Below are 16,506 nucleotides of genomic sequence, written 5' to 3'. Positions count from 1 at the left end.
AATGTTGAACCATAATAAATGTTTATGAGTAGCCAACAGGGATGCGCGAGATCTCCCATGGCCACTGCCTACAGGAAATACTGGCAGAACAGTTTTCCAAAGTAAGTGGCTCTACCTTAAGGGGCAGGAAAACATACACATACACAACACACACAACACACACACACACACACACACACACACACTTCCCTGTCTGGAACAATAGGAATGGGTATGGAGGATGGCAGCAGGATCTTTCCTGGACCAATTTGTCCTAAAGTTTCAAAAATTAAGGAGGGCAAGGACGAATAAAGAATGATACCAATAAGAGGTTTGTAAAAAGTAGTCTTATTGGTGAGATAAAAAGGAAGAGATAGACTTTTGCATTGTGGAGGAAATAGAATCCACACTATGAGTACTATGCAACAGTCTCTGTTGGCTAAGGGAAAGTGAAGCTGAAAGGACCCATGCATAAAACCCTGTAGCATATGTCATATTCTTGCTAGCCTAGTACATGGATCTGGACCCTTTCCCACATGTATTTCCTGCAAATATCTAGACCAGAAAGAACTTATCTAATTCAAGGTGAGTAATGTTCAAAAAGGAAGTAGAACAGGATCTGTCCAAATATATTATAAGAGAAAAAATAGGGAAAACTTATGACAGATAAAGAATGCTTTTAAGGAAACTATGCCACAAAGTAGATGAAAAACTTTAACTGAAAATGGTATATTGTTATCAATGAAAAAAATTAGTTAGGCAATCACCTCTATAAAACAAGGGTGCATAGGGGAGACATCAGTGCTCAGGGAAGATTTTCTGAGACAGGGAGAGGTGAAACAAGAGCTGAAAAAGCTCAGGAAAGATGTGGAAAAATATAAAAACCAAACTTTAATCTACACAAAAATAAACAAGGCCAGAAAACATAGCAAGAGACAAGGAGGATAGGACTGAGGGGGAAAAAATGAAATAAAACAGTGAGTGGAAAAGGACTAGAGAGAAAATGATAGCTGTATAAAACTGGAAAAGGTGATATAATACACAAATAATTGGTATTCCCAAAGAGAAGTGGTTAGTTAATTCAGTGATCAATAAATTCAACAGTCAACTTTTGACTTTCATCTTACAACAGCCTTTGACACTATTGATATTCTTCTCCTCTTTGAACATGTTCCCCATTTGGCTGATAGGACAACAGATTCCTCAGGTTTCCTCCTACCTCGGTGGCCATTCCTTCTTAGTCTCCTTTGAGGTCCCTCCAGATCTTTCAGCTTTCCCACAGCTCCTGGTGACTCAACTTTCAGAAAAATAATACAGAATATAACTACTTCTCACCATTTCCACTATTACCACCCTGGTTCAAGACACCACTGTCTGTCACCTGGATTACCAAAATAGCTTCTTAATTAGTCTTGCTGCATCCACCCTTGCCCACCTGTTTCAACACAGAAGGTAGAGTGATATAAATCTCTTATGGAACTTCCCAGAACAAAATTATTCAATGGCTTAACATACTCAGAGTAAAAGCCAGGGTGTCTAACAATTATCCACAGGGCCTTACATGATGTGGTCCACCATTATCCAGCTAAGAGTGTCTCCTATTTCTCTTTCTTCAGCTACTTTTGCTTACTTGCTATTCCTTGTATGCCAGGCATACTCTCACTTCATTTACTCTGCATTTGTTTCCTCTGCCTAGAATGCTCTTCCCAACAGAAAAACATGGCACACTTCCTCATCTATCTTAGGTTTGTACTCAAATGCCAACTTCTTTTTTTAAATTTATTTTATTGAAGTATATTTGATTTACAATGTTTTGTTAATTTCTGCTGTATAGCACAGTGATTCAGTTACACACACACACACATATATTCTTTTTTCATATTCTTTTCCATTATAGTTTATCACAGGATATTGAATATAGTTCCCTGTGCTATACAGTAGGACCTTGTTATTTATCCATTCTATATATAATAGTTTACATCTGCTAATCCCAACCTCCCAATCCATCCCTCCCCCACCCCTCTCCCCCTTTCAAATGCCAGCTTCTTAGTGAAGTATTTTTTGCCAAGCTCCCCTCTTCCCTTTCCCTGCTTTATTTTCCTGCTTAACATCTATTCTCATCGAATATACTATATTTGGTTTATTTTCTTTATTGTCTTGTTATCCCCAACTGGAATAAAAACTCCATGAAGGCTGGGATTTTGTCTGTTTTGTTCACTGCTATAACCCTAACATCTAGAGGTGTATTTCCATATAATAAACTCTCAAAAAGTACTTGTTTATGAATTTACTGAAAGAATAATACAGAAAAAATATTTAAAGACATGAATTCAAGAAAACATTTTGAAAATAAAAGAAGATGAATGTACATGTTGAAAAGTCAAACCAAGCCCCAGGAAAAATAGGTAACTAACACTGATGTGTAAGTCCTGGAATTTAAAGATAAAGAAAAAAAGGAAGAAAACACTGCTCACACAGTAGAAGATTTTTAAAAAACCAAAAATAATAACAAACTATGCCAAAACTAAGATTAAACATCACATCAATAAATGTAAATGAGCTATATTCAATAAAAAGTGAATGACAAAGCAAACCTAAATATACTGCATACAAGGGACACATTTATCCTAACTCTGGGTGATCAGAATCACTGGAGAGGTCTAAAGTGAGGTCTAAATGAATAAGACTAACTGACTAACTCTAGTTGTGGGTCTGGGGGGAGGGGAAAATTTCTAATATATTTTCCAAATGATTGATAACAAAACAACCAGCAAGAAGTAAAATGACTCCAAAAAGTTAAAAAGAAAAGGATAAGCAAAGCCAAATTAAACATGAGAGCACAAAAGAAAACAAAGATCACAAATCTAATTTTGGACAACATAGAATTTGGGGCAAAAGTATTGCACTTGACAAAAAGGGTATATTTTATAATGCTAAATGACTCAGTCCATAATGAAGAAGCGTCACCTGACAAAAACTATAAAAATAACCTTATTTATAAATATCTTTAAAAGATCTTACCTAAAATATTAATAGACATAATAAGGTGGGTTTTATTTGAAAAAATACAGCATGGCAAAGATTGCTTGGTGTTCACAAAAAAAAATTTTTTTTTTCTTCTAATTCTTTCTGGTACACAAATAGACTACATTTACCAGTCAGAACAGAAATAGCCAAGATGGTAGTATTTCTTTTAATATCTTCTCATAAACAACAAGAAGCAACCACATCCCCCAGAGCTAAATAAGCAGTTGGCCTGTCTTCCATGTTGTCCCAGGTGATAGTTTTGCCAGATAATTTTGTTGAGAAACAGTTTTCCCTTGGTCTCTTGCACTCCTACCAGTATTGGGAGTGTATCAAGATTGTAACAGCTCTTTTACCTGGGCCATTTTTCAGGATTTTTATGTAGCTATCTTTTTTTTTTTTTTTGACTGAGAAATAAATCTTCATTTGTTTTTAGCATTGATATTTGGGAGATATTACCACAATATCATCTAGGCTATCCTAGCTGATACCACCTCCTTTTGTAACATAAACTCCTCCCCAGACCTTGCCAAACTGGAGCTAGCAAGATTTTATGTGTCTCTTCCTTGAATTACTGTTCGCTTCATTTGCCTGTGGTTTTTCTCATTATAATGCCATTACCCCATGATGTGGGCCCTAGAAGTGGTACATGTGCAAGTACAACCTTTACTCATATCCTAATGCTGTTTATCACTTACTGGATCTTGGCTCATCCTGCTATCATTCTTGAAAGGTGTGGTAACGTCTACCGCCAGGCAAAGAATAGGCTTGCTTACTGGTTGCTACCAAAGTGACAGGTTTCTTAAGCTCAACGTTCCTCAGATTTGACACAAACCCAATGTGCGGGTATGATCTACCTGGGCCCACTCTGTTGCCTTGTGAGACTTCGGGATAGGGAAAACAGACAACCCTTTGCTGTGCTTGCTCTGGTACTATCTTGCTCTTGTTTAATTTCGGCACTCATGGGATTGTGGCAGGTTTGCTCTTTTGCCATCCTCATTAAGATTGGAGCTCTTCCCTGAGAGTTTATGAGGGCCACTGTATAATGAAATGGGTATGTATCTTTCTAGCTTCTATATGAGAGAATTAGTCAGTCAAAATGATGTTCTATGAAAAGAGCTTACATATTTGGCAATAACATCCTTGTTTTCAAGTTGAGCAATATCATGTAGAATGACAGCACACCGAGAGTGTAGTTCGGGTTCATCAGAAACCAGTAGGTTGATCAAAGCTGGAATGGCTCCTGCTTCTACTAGAGCATGCACTATCTTTGCATGGGTTGAGATATTACTCAATAACCCAACTGTTTTGCACTGTAATTTTATTTTGGAACCTTTTAATAGATTGATTAAGGCAGGAATGGTGCCTGCAATGAAAAGATCAAGAAAAAGCATGAATTGTTTGTAACTATTTGTAGTCAATTTATCATGGTAAGATTTAAATAATGTTTATGGGCATTGCCATATAAACAGTTAGCAAATAATTCTATAAAATATTTATAAAATTATCATTTGAAACTACACAAATGTACTTTTCTGTCTTTTCTATAGTGTAGGCGGCTCTCATTGTTTACAAATTTGATTTTCACATAGCACACAATCATACATTTCACATTGGTGATACTAAGTCACCTCTGAAACATTGAATTTTGGCTTAAGATCATTGATAAATAAATTATTTGAGCTACCATATGGTAGAGTTCAGTTTTGGTTACTGCATCAAATTCGTGTGGCAGTTGTTTGTGTAATTATTTGAGCATTTTATTATGTTTTACCCATATTTTATACAATCAACTGAAAAATGAAAAGTGCTGAATCTAGTATAAAGCAGTCTTAGCCTCATTAATTACAGTTGGTTCAAAGATGGAAATCATTGGGCGTGGTGAAAATAGAAAGTATGGCTTCAGTTGGATGCTTGTTACTTTAGTTCAATGTGAAGGAAAAACATTAAAGAGCACACATGACATGTTGGAAATATCATGGGTATAATTAGGGATGTATATATGTATTTAGCTACCTTAAATGAAACCTCCATCATGACTTGTTTATCTGTGGTTCACTTTTTTTGGACAAAGAGCTTTTTGTACATGTTTTTAGGAACATATTAGGGGACTACCTACAATAAATTTTTCACTCATTCAACAAATATTTATGAAGCATCTCATTTGTGCCCAATAGTCACAATAGAGTAATGGCTACCATAATGGATAGTGTAGATAGAATATTTCCATCATTTCAGAAAGTTATAACGGGAAGTGCTATTCTCAAAACAATCCTGTGAGGTAGTAACTATTTTATTAATGAGGAAATAAGGCATAGAGAAAGTAAGCAATTAGCCTAAGTTCTAAATGTAGAGCTAGTTACAAACCCAAGCCTGACATTGCAACTGCTATTTTTACAAATAAAGTGTACAAATACAGAATAGGGATAATTTTTAAGTGAAAGTAAACATAAGGATAGTATGATGAAGTAATTTAATATAATTTTTAAGTTCGCAAACTTTTAGAGAAATGGGATTTATATAGTTTTTTGATCCTGTGCAGCTTCCACTTGGACTATAAAATATAAGGTTTACAGGTAAAGGAAATAATCTTAGAAAAATAGAAAGTTAAAATCAACTAAAAAGTTTTCTCCATAATTAAGAATACATTTTAAAGTGATCGAATAAATCTCTACATAAAATAGCATAAGCAAAAGATAGTTAATAGATTTTACATCACCTGCATCCAAAATACATTTCCAGTATTCATCATTTGCTAAGCAGATTACTTCTAAAGACATGACAGCCATCATCCTTCGTTTATAGCTTTCGCACTGCAACATTTCTGGTAAGTTTTCAACAGAAAAGTATACATTGTAATTTCATAAGAGGTAATGGAATGATTGATTCTGTTTCTGTACAGGCCAAGTGAAGCCATGAGTTGAGATCACCAACATCACCACCAAGTGCATTCATTAAATTCCCCTCTGTGCATGTGAGGTGCTTAAACGGATTGAACACTCATGTTCTTTGAAGTTTATAATCGATATAATTAGTATTAAAAAACTCTGAAATTTTTTATCTTTGGTCTGAATGACTTAGATTGGCTGGCCACATGGTTCAAACTCACTTGGAAAATAGTATACCTCTCTCTTGCCTGATATCAGTTGTTGAATAAAATTTGAGTATGGGTTTTCAAGGACAGCAAAGTAAACTACATTACTGTCAATAAAATTTTAATATCCATTAAAGCTTTATACATTTCCTGAGTATGAAGAAGATACTTTTAAAAAATCTTGAATGAACTTATACTCCAGACAGGAAATAATACAAATATACATGATTCTAAACAATATCTCTGGTTCAAGCAAAACCACATAGAAATATCTTTGCTCATCTCTTTTTACCCAGCCCCTATAACAACAAATCTGGTCCTGACTCCTACCTAGCTGGTTCACTCCATGGTACTCTCTTTTAAAATTCGGCTTCCACTCCAAGAGCTAATCCCGGGGAGTTCTAATAAACTCTAATTCTTCTTTTACTCATAGTGGAAATAGGTAGTGTGAGGAGAAGGAGCTATTATAGGGCACGAAGCAAAGAAGCAGTGGCCAGACGCTCATGGTTACGGTTGTGTTCATGTCATTATCAGGACTTCCCCAACAATCGCTGTAGGAAGGAGTGGCTGTCAAGAATTTTTTGTGCCATGAGGCTATTACTGTTAGGGGCCAGAACGTCCTACCACTGCATTTCAAATGTGTTAGCCTTTATCAAAAGCAGCAGGATAGTCTTCTTAGTTACCTCTCAAAAGACGAAGATATAATGATATATATGCATACAAATAAACACTGAAAACCCCATCCAGTATCTCTTGGGCTGATATACTTGGAATGTGTTCCCAGCACCCAGTAAATTCCAAAATCAGGTATTGAGCCAGTTTTGAAGCCAGTTACTCAGACTTTGTGCATCAGTAGGTTGAAAATCTTAAATATTTATCTATCTTATCCCATCCTAAAACAAGCTGTTGGGAGAAATGTCAGTTCTCATTCTCCAAGTTGTTTAATTTTTCCTTTAGTTTTAATTTTATTAAAGTAACATATGCTCATGATTCAGAGTTAAATGTTACTAAAAAGCCTACAGCAAAATATAACGGTTCTTTACCCCACTCTCTCCACTTTTCTCTCTCCAGATAGTACCACTTTGGACTCTTTCCCTATACCTTCTGTGATTTACATATCTCCACATTTCTAAATATTTACACACACTGTTACCTTTGGCTATATCAATTTTAGACATCATTGACTGACTTCATGTCATGATAAATGGGAAACTAGCTCTTTCAACACTGCTCTGCCATTTCCTCTGCTCCCCCCTTCCCTATGTTTATAGTTTTTCGTTAAATGAAAATTCAACACTTACAATGCCTATACAGATATTATTCACAGCTAAGTACTGCAGTGTACTACCTTGTGTCTCCTTACTTTTGCTTTTCCTGGAGGTAATAATTTCCTTATTTTATTTCGTCTGCTTAGTTTTCTTTGTACCTATTGGTCATTCTTCCCACAATTTCCTTTTGGTCTGGGTACACAGTTTCCATTCTGGGACTTCCCTTTGCTGTCATCTTTGAAATTCCCTTTGCTTTTCTCCTGGGTCAGATTCCCAGTTTCCTGTTAGTTGGGGAGAATTCCCGCTTTAGATCTTTAGGTCTTTCCTGGTTAGCCTCTGCAGAGAGCACTCCTGACTGGCACCGCCAGTTCTCCAGCCAGCCTATTAGAGATTTATGGTGTGAATCTGAGATGTTCTCAGCTTTCCCAGAGTTGGCTTGGAATGATTTCTCTGGTCTGCTAGGTCCTAAGACTTGCCTGTCTGTTTTCAATATTTTATTGCTTTTTCCTGTTTTCTCTTCAATGCTTGTTTGCTGCTATTTAATCTCCACATAATTTTAGTAGGGTCTTGAGAGGGAGTAAAATTAGATGTGTACATTCAGTTGGCGAGTAACTCTTAGCTTTACAGTATTTCTGGCTAGATTGAATATAAATTGGGGGAAAAAACCTCAAATAGAATTTTTCACAAAACATTATCAAAATATGAGGAAAGATGTTGCTGAATCTGTCTCTAAAATTAGGAGGTGAGGAATGAACTGGAAGGAATCTTATATTTTCCACTCAAACTTTATTTCCCACCTCTTTTTTAAATTTTTTTATGGAGCCGAGGATGGCTGGACTTTTGGAGAAAGTTGGAATATAAAAATAAATATAATTGTGTGAAATATCATCTGGGTTATTATTCTTTTATTTTAATTTAGAAATAAAACTACTTTTGGACTTCCCTGGTGGTGCAGTGGTTAAGAATCCGCCTGCCAGTGCACAGGACACTGGTTCAAGCCCTGGCCCGGGAAGATCCCACATGCCGCGGAGCAACTAAGCCCGTGCGCCACAACTACTGAGCCTGCGCTCTAGAGCCCGCGTGCTGCAACTACTGAGCCCATGTGCCTAGAGCCCGTGCTCCGCAACAAGAGAAGCCACCGCAATGAGAAGCCTGCGCACCGCAACGAACAGTAGCCCCCGCTCGCCACAACTAGAGAAAGCCTGCGTGCAGCAACGAAGACCCAATGCAGCCAAAAATAATAAATAAAAAAAAAAAGAAATAAAACTACTTTTACACACACAAAAATAGTCCACTATTATTTGTATTTCTGATTTTAACTCAAAATATGATGCATGCTTTACTTTGTTTTATTTCAGAATAAGTGCCAATAATTAAACTGAATAATGATCAGAACATTTATTTATAAAGAGATTATGTGTTCTATACTCACCTACCAAAGTTTTCCAAACTGGGAGCTCAGGAATATTTAACTCTATTACATGCTTGAGAACCTCCGTGTGAAAGGTTAGCACTGCTAAATGAATTATATTATTTCCTTTAATATCTGTTTTTCTCCAGTTAGCTCCAAGAGAAAGTAGGTACTGAATAGTGTCCAGTGCTCCCGAAGTGGCAGCAAGTAACAGTGGAGTACACTGATTCCTAAAAATCAAGGAATATGTCATAATAATTGAGCACACACACAGTGTCAAATTTACTTCTTGTAAAACTATCCAAAAGGCTGTTGGAGGAAGTCTGATTTATACATCATCTTCTCTTCCTCACATAGTGTTGTTCTGTATATTCCACATGTCAGTAGATTTGCCCCCCTTGCCTTGGCTACCCCTACCCTCCCTCCCAACTTGATTATCATGCATTACAATTTGTTTGGAAGTTGATAATGTACAGAGTTCTTAGACTATACTATCTCATTGACTCCCTACGATTCTATGAGTGAAGGAAAAAGCAAGGCAAGTATTATCAGCCCATTTTACAAATGATGAAACTGAGGCTCAGCTAGTGCTCCAGCCCATTTCTTTTATTTTATTTTTTTTTAACATCTTTATTGAAGTATAATTGCTTTACAGTGGTGTGTTAGTTTCTGCTTTATAACATAGTGAATCAGCTATACATTTACATATATCCCCATATATCTCCTCCCTCTTGCATCTCCCTCCCACCCTCCCTATTCCACCCCGCTAGGTGGTCACAAAGCACCGAGCTGATCTCCCTGTGCTATGCGGTTGCTAACCCATTCTTTACAATTCATGTCCAGTTCTCAAATCCCAGCTTCCTCAGTGTGGCAGAAACTAACAGTTTTTCTCAAAAACCCACTATCTGCTTTTTAGATGGTGAAGAGCTTTTGGTTGGGCACATGGCAGTCCAGCCAAATGCTACATTTCCTACCTCCTCGTATAGGTAGGTATGGCCACATGACTGAGTTTGGCCTGTGTGATGTTAGTAGAAGTTACCTGGGCAATTCCCTAAAGAGAAATGGAGTGTGCCATTACTTTTCCTCTCTCTTTCTTCTCATGGCTAGAATGCAGGCATAATAATGAAAGCAGGAGTTGCCATTTTGTACCAGGATATGGAAACCACATGTGAAGAAGCAACAAGAGGACGTCTGGGTCTCTCATATTGCCAAGCCATTATGCCAGCCCTCGACCACCAACCCAGATTTCATGAAAAAGAACTACGTTTATCTTTTTTAAACTACAGATATTTGGGGCTAGCTTTGTCACGGCAACTTCAACTGTATCTTAACTAACAGGTCTACTGACTAGCAATGTGACCTTAAGCAACTTGGGTTACTTTCTTGTCGGTAAAATTATGAGAGTAACAAAAATCAGCTGACAGTTTTGGTGTAAGGGATGAATAAGGTGCTTATTAGCACAGTCTTCATACATAGTCCCCCTGCCTTTTTTCACCATATCACATTGCCTCAAACATTACTTTTTTTTTTAGCTCTATACCCACGCCTTCTTCTCTTCATGAAGCCCCTTTCTCTTGCTGCCTGTCCTTGAACCCTCACCAATATCCAGCTGGCCCCAAGCTTCTCCTCTTTTTCCTGGGCCCAGGGGAAACTCATCCTTTATGAGTAAACATCTCTTCATTTTCTCCCTTTTCTACTCTAACAAGAGTGTTCTTCTGTTCCTGTCTTTCGCCTACTCAGTGGTAGGAATAAAGATAACTTTGACTTCTAACACCATCACTCTGATATTCCTCACTTGAAAAATATGTTAGCAAGTTATATTATGGCCCTTTCTAGTTCCACACTGCCACTGCCCCCTGCCAACTGGTCCTCTTCTGCCAGCCTAGCTCACGTATTGGCTGCCTCGCCAACATGCCTCCTTCTATTCAGCACCCATGCTAACTACCATCTGTGTCCTGATCTCTCAGGTCCTTGTCATACCTTCATTTGTGCTCCACATTCACATGCACCAGCCTGGTCACACTCCTCATTGGCTCCACATAGATCTCAACCTTGGTAATTGTCTTCTCTACGAATCCTTTGCTTCTTCCTTACGTTCACAGATAGCTTCTTACTTCTACCTCTGATTTTCAATTGTTTGACCTTTTACTATCCACCCAGTCTTTTAGCTCCCTTCTGCTCAAAGACACATTGTCAAAATATGACAGAACTAGGAACTGAACTCAGGTCTCCACATTCCATGGCTCTTTCCAGAATCCATTTGCCAGACAATCTATTAGCCAGAGACCCTGGTTTCCCGAAAACTTTTCCACACACATCTCTGCCCCAACCTAGGGAGGATTTATTTCTACACTGAATAATAATTGACAAGTTATTTGAAGACCCAAAAATATCTGAAACTATGCCTAAACCAAAATAATAACCTGGTATCTAGATTACTAGCCAAGAATGTATCCTCAGGAGAAGCTTTACCTCCACCCTGAAGGTTGCTAAATTGTGAAACAGAACACCGTTTGGAATGTTTCCCTATTGCAAAGTTCTTTTCTTTTTTTTAATGTCTTTCTATTCTGGATACCACTAGATATTTCTCCTACTGTCCACGGTCTATCCACCTTGGTCTGGAACCCTCAGGCTGCTTCCTGGTTGTATAAGGTCCAATTTAGAACAATTTTCTCCTCCCTTGTCTCATGCTTCTTCCAGGACACTAAGTATCAGTAGTTAACCTGATAAACTAATCTGTAGAACCACACCTTTGGGAAAAGGTTAGGAAAAACTTCCTAGGGTTTACTCCTTATTCTTCCAGAAAATATGCATAGGTTAATAGAAGTTCCCATTTTTATAAATTCTAAAGATAAGTGGTAGGAGAAGACAGTGACCAGAAAGGACAGCAGAGTAAGCCCAACATAGCCTTTCAAATCAATCATAACAACCAGTCCTTTTAGTGTCAGTGTTTGGGGCAAGCCATGAACACAGAAATTTATATTTTTACAAATGCTTAATAACTTACTCAGCTGTTGCCTCAGCTTCTAGTAAACTAGGATCCTTCCTACAGAGAACAATTATGATGCAGATATTGTCATAGAAAGCAGCAAAGTGAATTGGCATCCAGCCTCTTTTTTCAGAAAGTGTGTAATCAGCTTTGAAACACAGTAGACAGATGGTTGTTTCTAATGAGCAAGCCTGTGCTGCCAGGTGTAGAGGTGTTGGACCTAGAATGGATGGACAATTACTTCAATGGTCAAAGAGCTAACATTTCTGAAAAACATGCCTTTTTAATGTCCGACCACAGAGCTTAGTCTTGTGATATAAAAGCTCCAAGAAGATCACTAAAAGGATTTACTTAGGCAACTCCATACTTCTTTATTTAACTCAGGATGTCTGACCATTAAAAATAAATACTTCTTTATAAGTTAAGAAGAATAAATAACACTGAAAATATTAAATATTTGAAAAATTAAGTCAATGTATAAGAGTCATAAAATAAACTATTTCTTGTTTAAATTATTTTCCATTTTATTCAAATGTTTTGTAGTAGGAGATGAGGTTCTTTAAAATTGAAAAAAATATGCTCATAAAAGGCTTCTATGTCACTAAATCCAGTAGGTGTTTTTCAAGTCTCATCTTACTTCTCAACAGTAAGTTGAACACTTCTTCCATTTTAAAAAGGTTTCTTCCCTTGGCTTTTGTGATATGAGACACTCTTATTTTTCTCCAACATCTCTGGATACTTATTTGCAGTCTCCTTTGGGACCTTTTCATTGTCCTGATATCTAAATGAACCTTAAGACTTTTATCTTCTCAATGGCTTCATTACGATCTATAAGTTGATGACCCCCAGGATTATGTCTCTAGGTCTGATTTCTTCCCCAAGCTCCAGATCTATCATCTCACTAGGCATCTCCACACACCACTTCAAACTTATCATATTCAAAATTGAACTCCTATCTTTTCCTCCAAACCTGATCCTCTTTCATCGCTCCTTAATTCAGTGAAGGATATCATCAGCCAGCCAGTTCTACAAACCAGAAACCTGAAAGAGTCCTCTCATTTCATCTTCATAACCAGTCCCCATCACCAAGTCTAAATATCTCTAGAACGTAATCTTTACTGCCATCACCACCCTACTTAAAGCCATAATCATCTCCAAACTGATATCCCCACCTTGTTCTTGCCCTTCCCAATCCACTTTTTCAAAATGTAAATCTGATCTTTTTACCCCCTTATTTAAAACTCTTTAGTGACATCTTGAGGCCACCTGATCATTAGTACAGGAAAAGGATGCACTGGCTCCAACTCAACCTGAACCATCCCCCCTCCAAAAAGGAAAAGGAAGGAAAGAAGGAAGGAAGGAAGGAAGGAAGGAAAGAAAGAAAGAAAGAAAGAAAGAGAGAAAGAAAGAGAGAGAGAGAGAAAGAAATAAAGAAAGAAAGAGAGAGAAAGAGAGAAAGAAAGAAAGAAAGAAAGAGAGAGAGAGAAAGAAAGGCAACATACACACCTTGTTCTCTTTATTTGGGCCTTCTTGTAGCTCCTCAAATGTAGGGTGACCGACCGTCCAGGAAAGTACTGGTCTATGCCTGTTGCCCCAGCATAATTATTAATACTGCCCTTCCATTTTCAAACTCCCTGATTTGGATGATGAATTATCCGGTCACCCTGGGCTATTTCTGCTGTCTGAAAGCTTCCTTCTCCCAAACAACACTTCTCTGATCGGGGTCTACCTAAGTCTTATTTATTCCTCATCCAAAATGGTATTTCCTCAGTGAAGCACTGTTTTTCTCCCAACTCAGAAAATTCCAATGGCCTCCTGCCTTAGTAGTCTAAGCTCTATATCATAGCCTTTGATAATCTATAACATCTGACGCAAATCTATTTATTTAAAATTACTGCTTAGTCTTCCAGTTTCTGGTCTGCCATGTAAGGAGCTTAAAAGTCCCCAATCCATCCTAACAGCAAGTAAAAACTTGAACAAACTGAAAAATGAACAACTCTTCTCAGATCCATTAGAGAAGTGAGGTCACATGGCAAAAATGCTGCTCCCAAAACTAGAGAGATAGACAGGCAGATACAGAGAATCACAACTTACTGAAGCAGAAACCCAAGAGCAGAAACCTCCATAGGAACCAGTGGCAGGGTCAGAAAACCTGATGTGTAATTGACAAATTGCTGGTGGCTCAGTGTGGACAAGTCTGATAGTGAGAAACTCCAGGGGACCCAGTCATAAGGGGCCCCCATGCTTTAGAGAGTTTTACCTCCAGGAGCTCGACCAGGTCCTCACAGTTAATATTGAAGAAATACCCCCTTGTGCTTCCAGCAGGGGAAGGGGGAAAGGAACCATTTGGAAATACACCAAAGCATTCTATTTTTCTTAACAAGGCCAGTCGGTCCTCAGGAGAAACTATTTTACCAGAGCCTAACCTGCTGAGGTTTTATTGGAGCCTAACCTACCTGGGGGAAGGGAAGTACCTAATTACAGTCCCCTTCAGCCATCCTGATCCACCTAAGGGGCAGGCAGGGACTGAGAAGCAAGTTGAAGTTCATGGTTCAGGAGCACAAGTTCCCCAAAAGACTGAGACCTAATCATAGGACTACAGAACATTTTGGTTCATTTCAATCAATGAAACGCAATTAGCTCAGCAGGAGAAACATATCAAAATGAACTGAAGTTTGTTTGGTTTGGTTTGGTTGGTTGGTTGTTTTAAACAATGCTAACCTCCCCACTGACCCTCTCCTTCTCTTCTCTACCTTCCTTCAAAAAATATTTCAGCACAACCCAGGGGCAGGAATACTATTCTTACACCCCGCTCTTACTCCTTTAAAGTGTGCTTAATAGAAATGCAGGATCTCGGCTCTCAGCCAGCCCTCTGAATCAGTCTGCATTTAACAAGATACCTGTGTGATTCCTACATACTTGAAAGTTTATCCAATAATAGTGGGATGAAATGTCTCCCCTTGACATATGCAATGTCTGATGATATTTTGGTTGTCACAGCTGGGGTAGGGGTTGCTACTGGCATTTAGTGGGTAGAGGCCACGGCTGCTACTAAACATTTTACAGTGCATAGGATAGCCCCTGCAGCAGACTCATCAAGCCCGAACGTCAGTAGTGCTGAGGCTGAGAAACACTGTCCTAGTCATGCTCGCACCAGGGAAGTCCTGGAGGGGTTTGTGTAGTCTGAAGAAATTATTCTCGGGTAGAGAAAGAACCTTGGTCTAAAGAACAGATGCTTTAATGGGACCTGAAAGCCATTTTTCTCTTTTCCCTGAATTTTCCCTGAATTTCTGTAGTACATCACTGTATATTAATAATGCCAGTGATTGTGAAATGCTACCCTGCATTCATCCATCATGCATTCACACAACAACTATTCCCAACTACCTATTAATGCCAGGCTTTCTCCTGGGCACTAGGATACTATGGCAGAGTAAACCAAATCCTTGCCCTTATGGACCTTATATTCAATTGAGGAAGCCACAATAAACAAATAAATAATATTATACAAGGTAGCCATAAGTAATATTTAGAAAAGAAAAAGGGAAAAAAATAGAGCAATAATGCAGGAGGTGTACTATTGTTACTCAATTGCAAATTCCTACAGGGTAGGTGGGCCTGTGGATAAGCTTCCTTTTCCCCCTCCAGGCCCACTCACCTCCCTCTAAGACCCTCCCTGCTCTCTGCCTCTGCAGATTTTGCAATCCCTGTCCTTTGGCTTCTTGTCAGTAACTGCCAATGGGGAGCCCTGGCAGGAGACTGGAGAAGGAGGATGATGAGGTCAGGATACTTATCCTCTTTGGTCATCTCACGTTAGCTGTTCTTCCACCAATGGAAGGTGGCTGGTTTGAATAACTATTGCCCTCCCCTTACAAAATTCAGGTCTTTGTAAATGGTTTCTTTAAAAATAAACCCTCCTTGAATTAGCTTATATAGAGTATGAAGGTATAGCCTTTTAGATATAGATATAGAAGGTGTATCCTTTAAATTTTTTTCAGTTTTCTTCATACACAATACTTGGGTCAAGTCTCTCACCTCAGCAAGAATGGCTTGTTCCTCAGACCTCATAGATTGTTAATGTCACTAGATGGTAGCATATCTAAATAATATTAACTGCTCTTTTTTGAGGCATAAAACCCACGTTGGGGCATGATTTTACAAAAATAAGTAGAGATAATTTGCAAATTCCATGGTTAAAAAAAAGAGAACCATCCCCCAAAACTTAAGAAAAAGATGAATAAATAATCATGGGTAGAAAAAAATGTATACTTCAAAATGTATATAAAAATCATTTTGTGTTATTCTCATGTGACAGCATTTTGAAGATTATATACTACAAGAAAAGTTTTAACATATAAACTTTTAAAAATGCACCAAGTATTTTACTTATGTCTTACCATTTCTTTCTTTTTTCATGTCTAGTTTTGATGACTCTGTTTTAAAAGGGAATACACATAGAAGTATGATTATTAGTATGCAAAAGGTTTCCTAAATTAGTAAACATTGACTCATATGAAGGAGAAAAAAATGACTATGTTGAGATGCAGGTGACAGGATTACATCGAGCAGGACTGAGTGTAATTTTGGGCCAAGTCATCTGGGTGTGGGCATGCATCTGACATTGCATCAGAGCAGACCCAGAAACGCCGCCTCGCTCATGGCTGGCCAAAACTCACGGGGGCAGTTTTGTGTTGGTTAAGTAATAACACATAGATATTTTCCGTACTTGAAACTCTACTCA

General features: G+C 38.1%; 1 protein-coding gene across 1 annotated transcript in view; it reads right to left on the bottom strand.

Annotated features, from left to right (window-relative positions):
• ANKAR (ankyrin and armadillo repeat containing) overlaps positions 1 to 16,506 on the bottom strand; it is a 64,528-nt gene that overhangs the window by 32,739 nt on the left and 15,283 nt on the right. The window contains exons 7-10 of the mRNA XM_061203200.1: positions 11,784 to 11,985; positions 8,798 to 9,006; positions 5,723 to 5,827; positions 4,128 to 4,369 (exon numbers count right to left, since the gene is read on the bottom strand). Coding sequence (XP_061059183.1) covers positions 4,128 to 4,369; positions 5,723 to 5,827; positions 8,798 to 9,006; positions 11,784 to 11,985 — 758 coding nt within the window. The remainder of the gene's footprint in view (positions 1 to 4,127; positions 4,370 to 5,722; positions 5,828 to 8,797; positions 9,007 to 11,783; positions 11,986 to 16,506) is intronic.

Source organism: Eubalaena glacialis, chromosome 1 (assembly GCF_028564815.1).
Source record: "Eubalaena glacialis isolate mEubGla1 chromosome 1, mEubGla1.1.hap2.+ XY, whole genome shotgun sequence".
Lineage (NCBI taxonomy): Eukaryota > Metazoa > Chordata > Mammalia > Artiodactyla > Balaenidae > Eubalaena > Eubalaena glacialis.
This window is presented reverse-complemented; position numbering and strand designations above follow the sequence as displayed.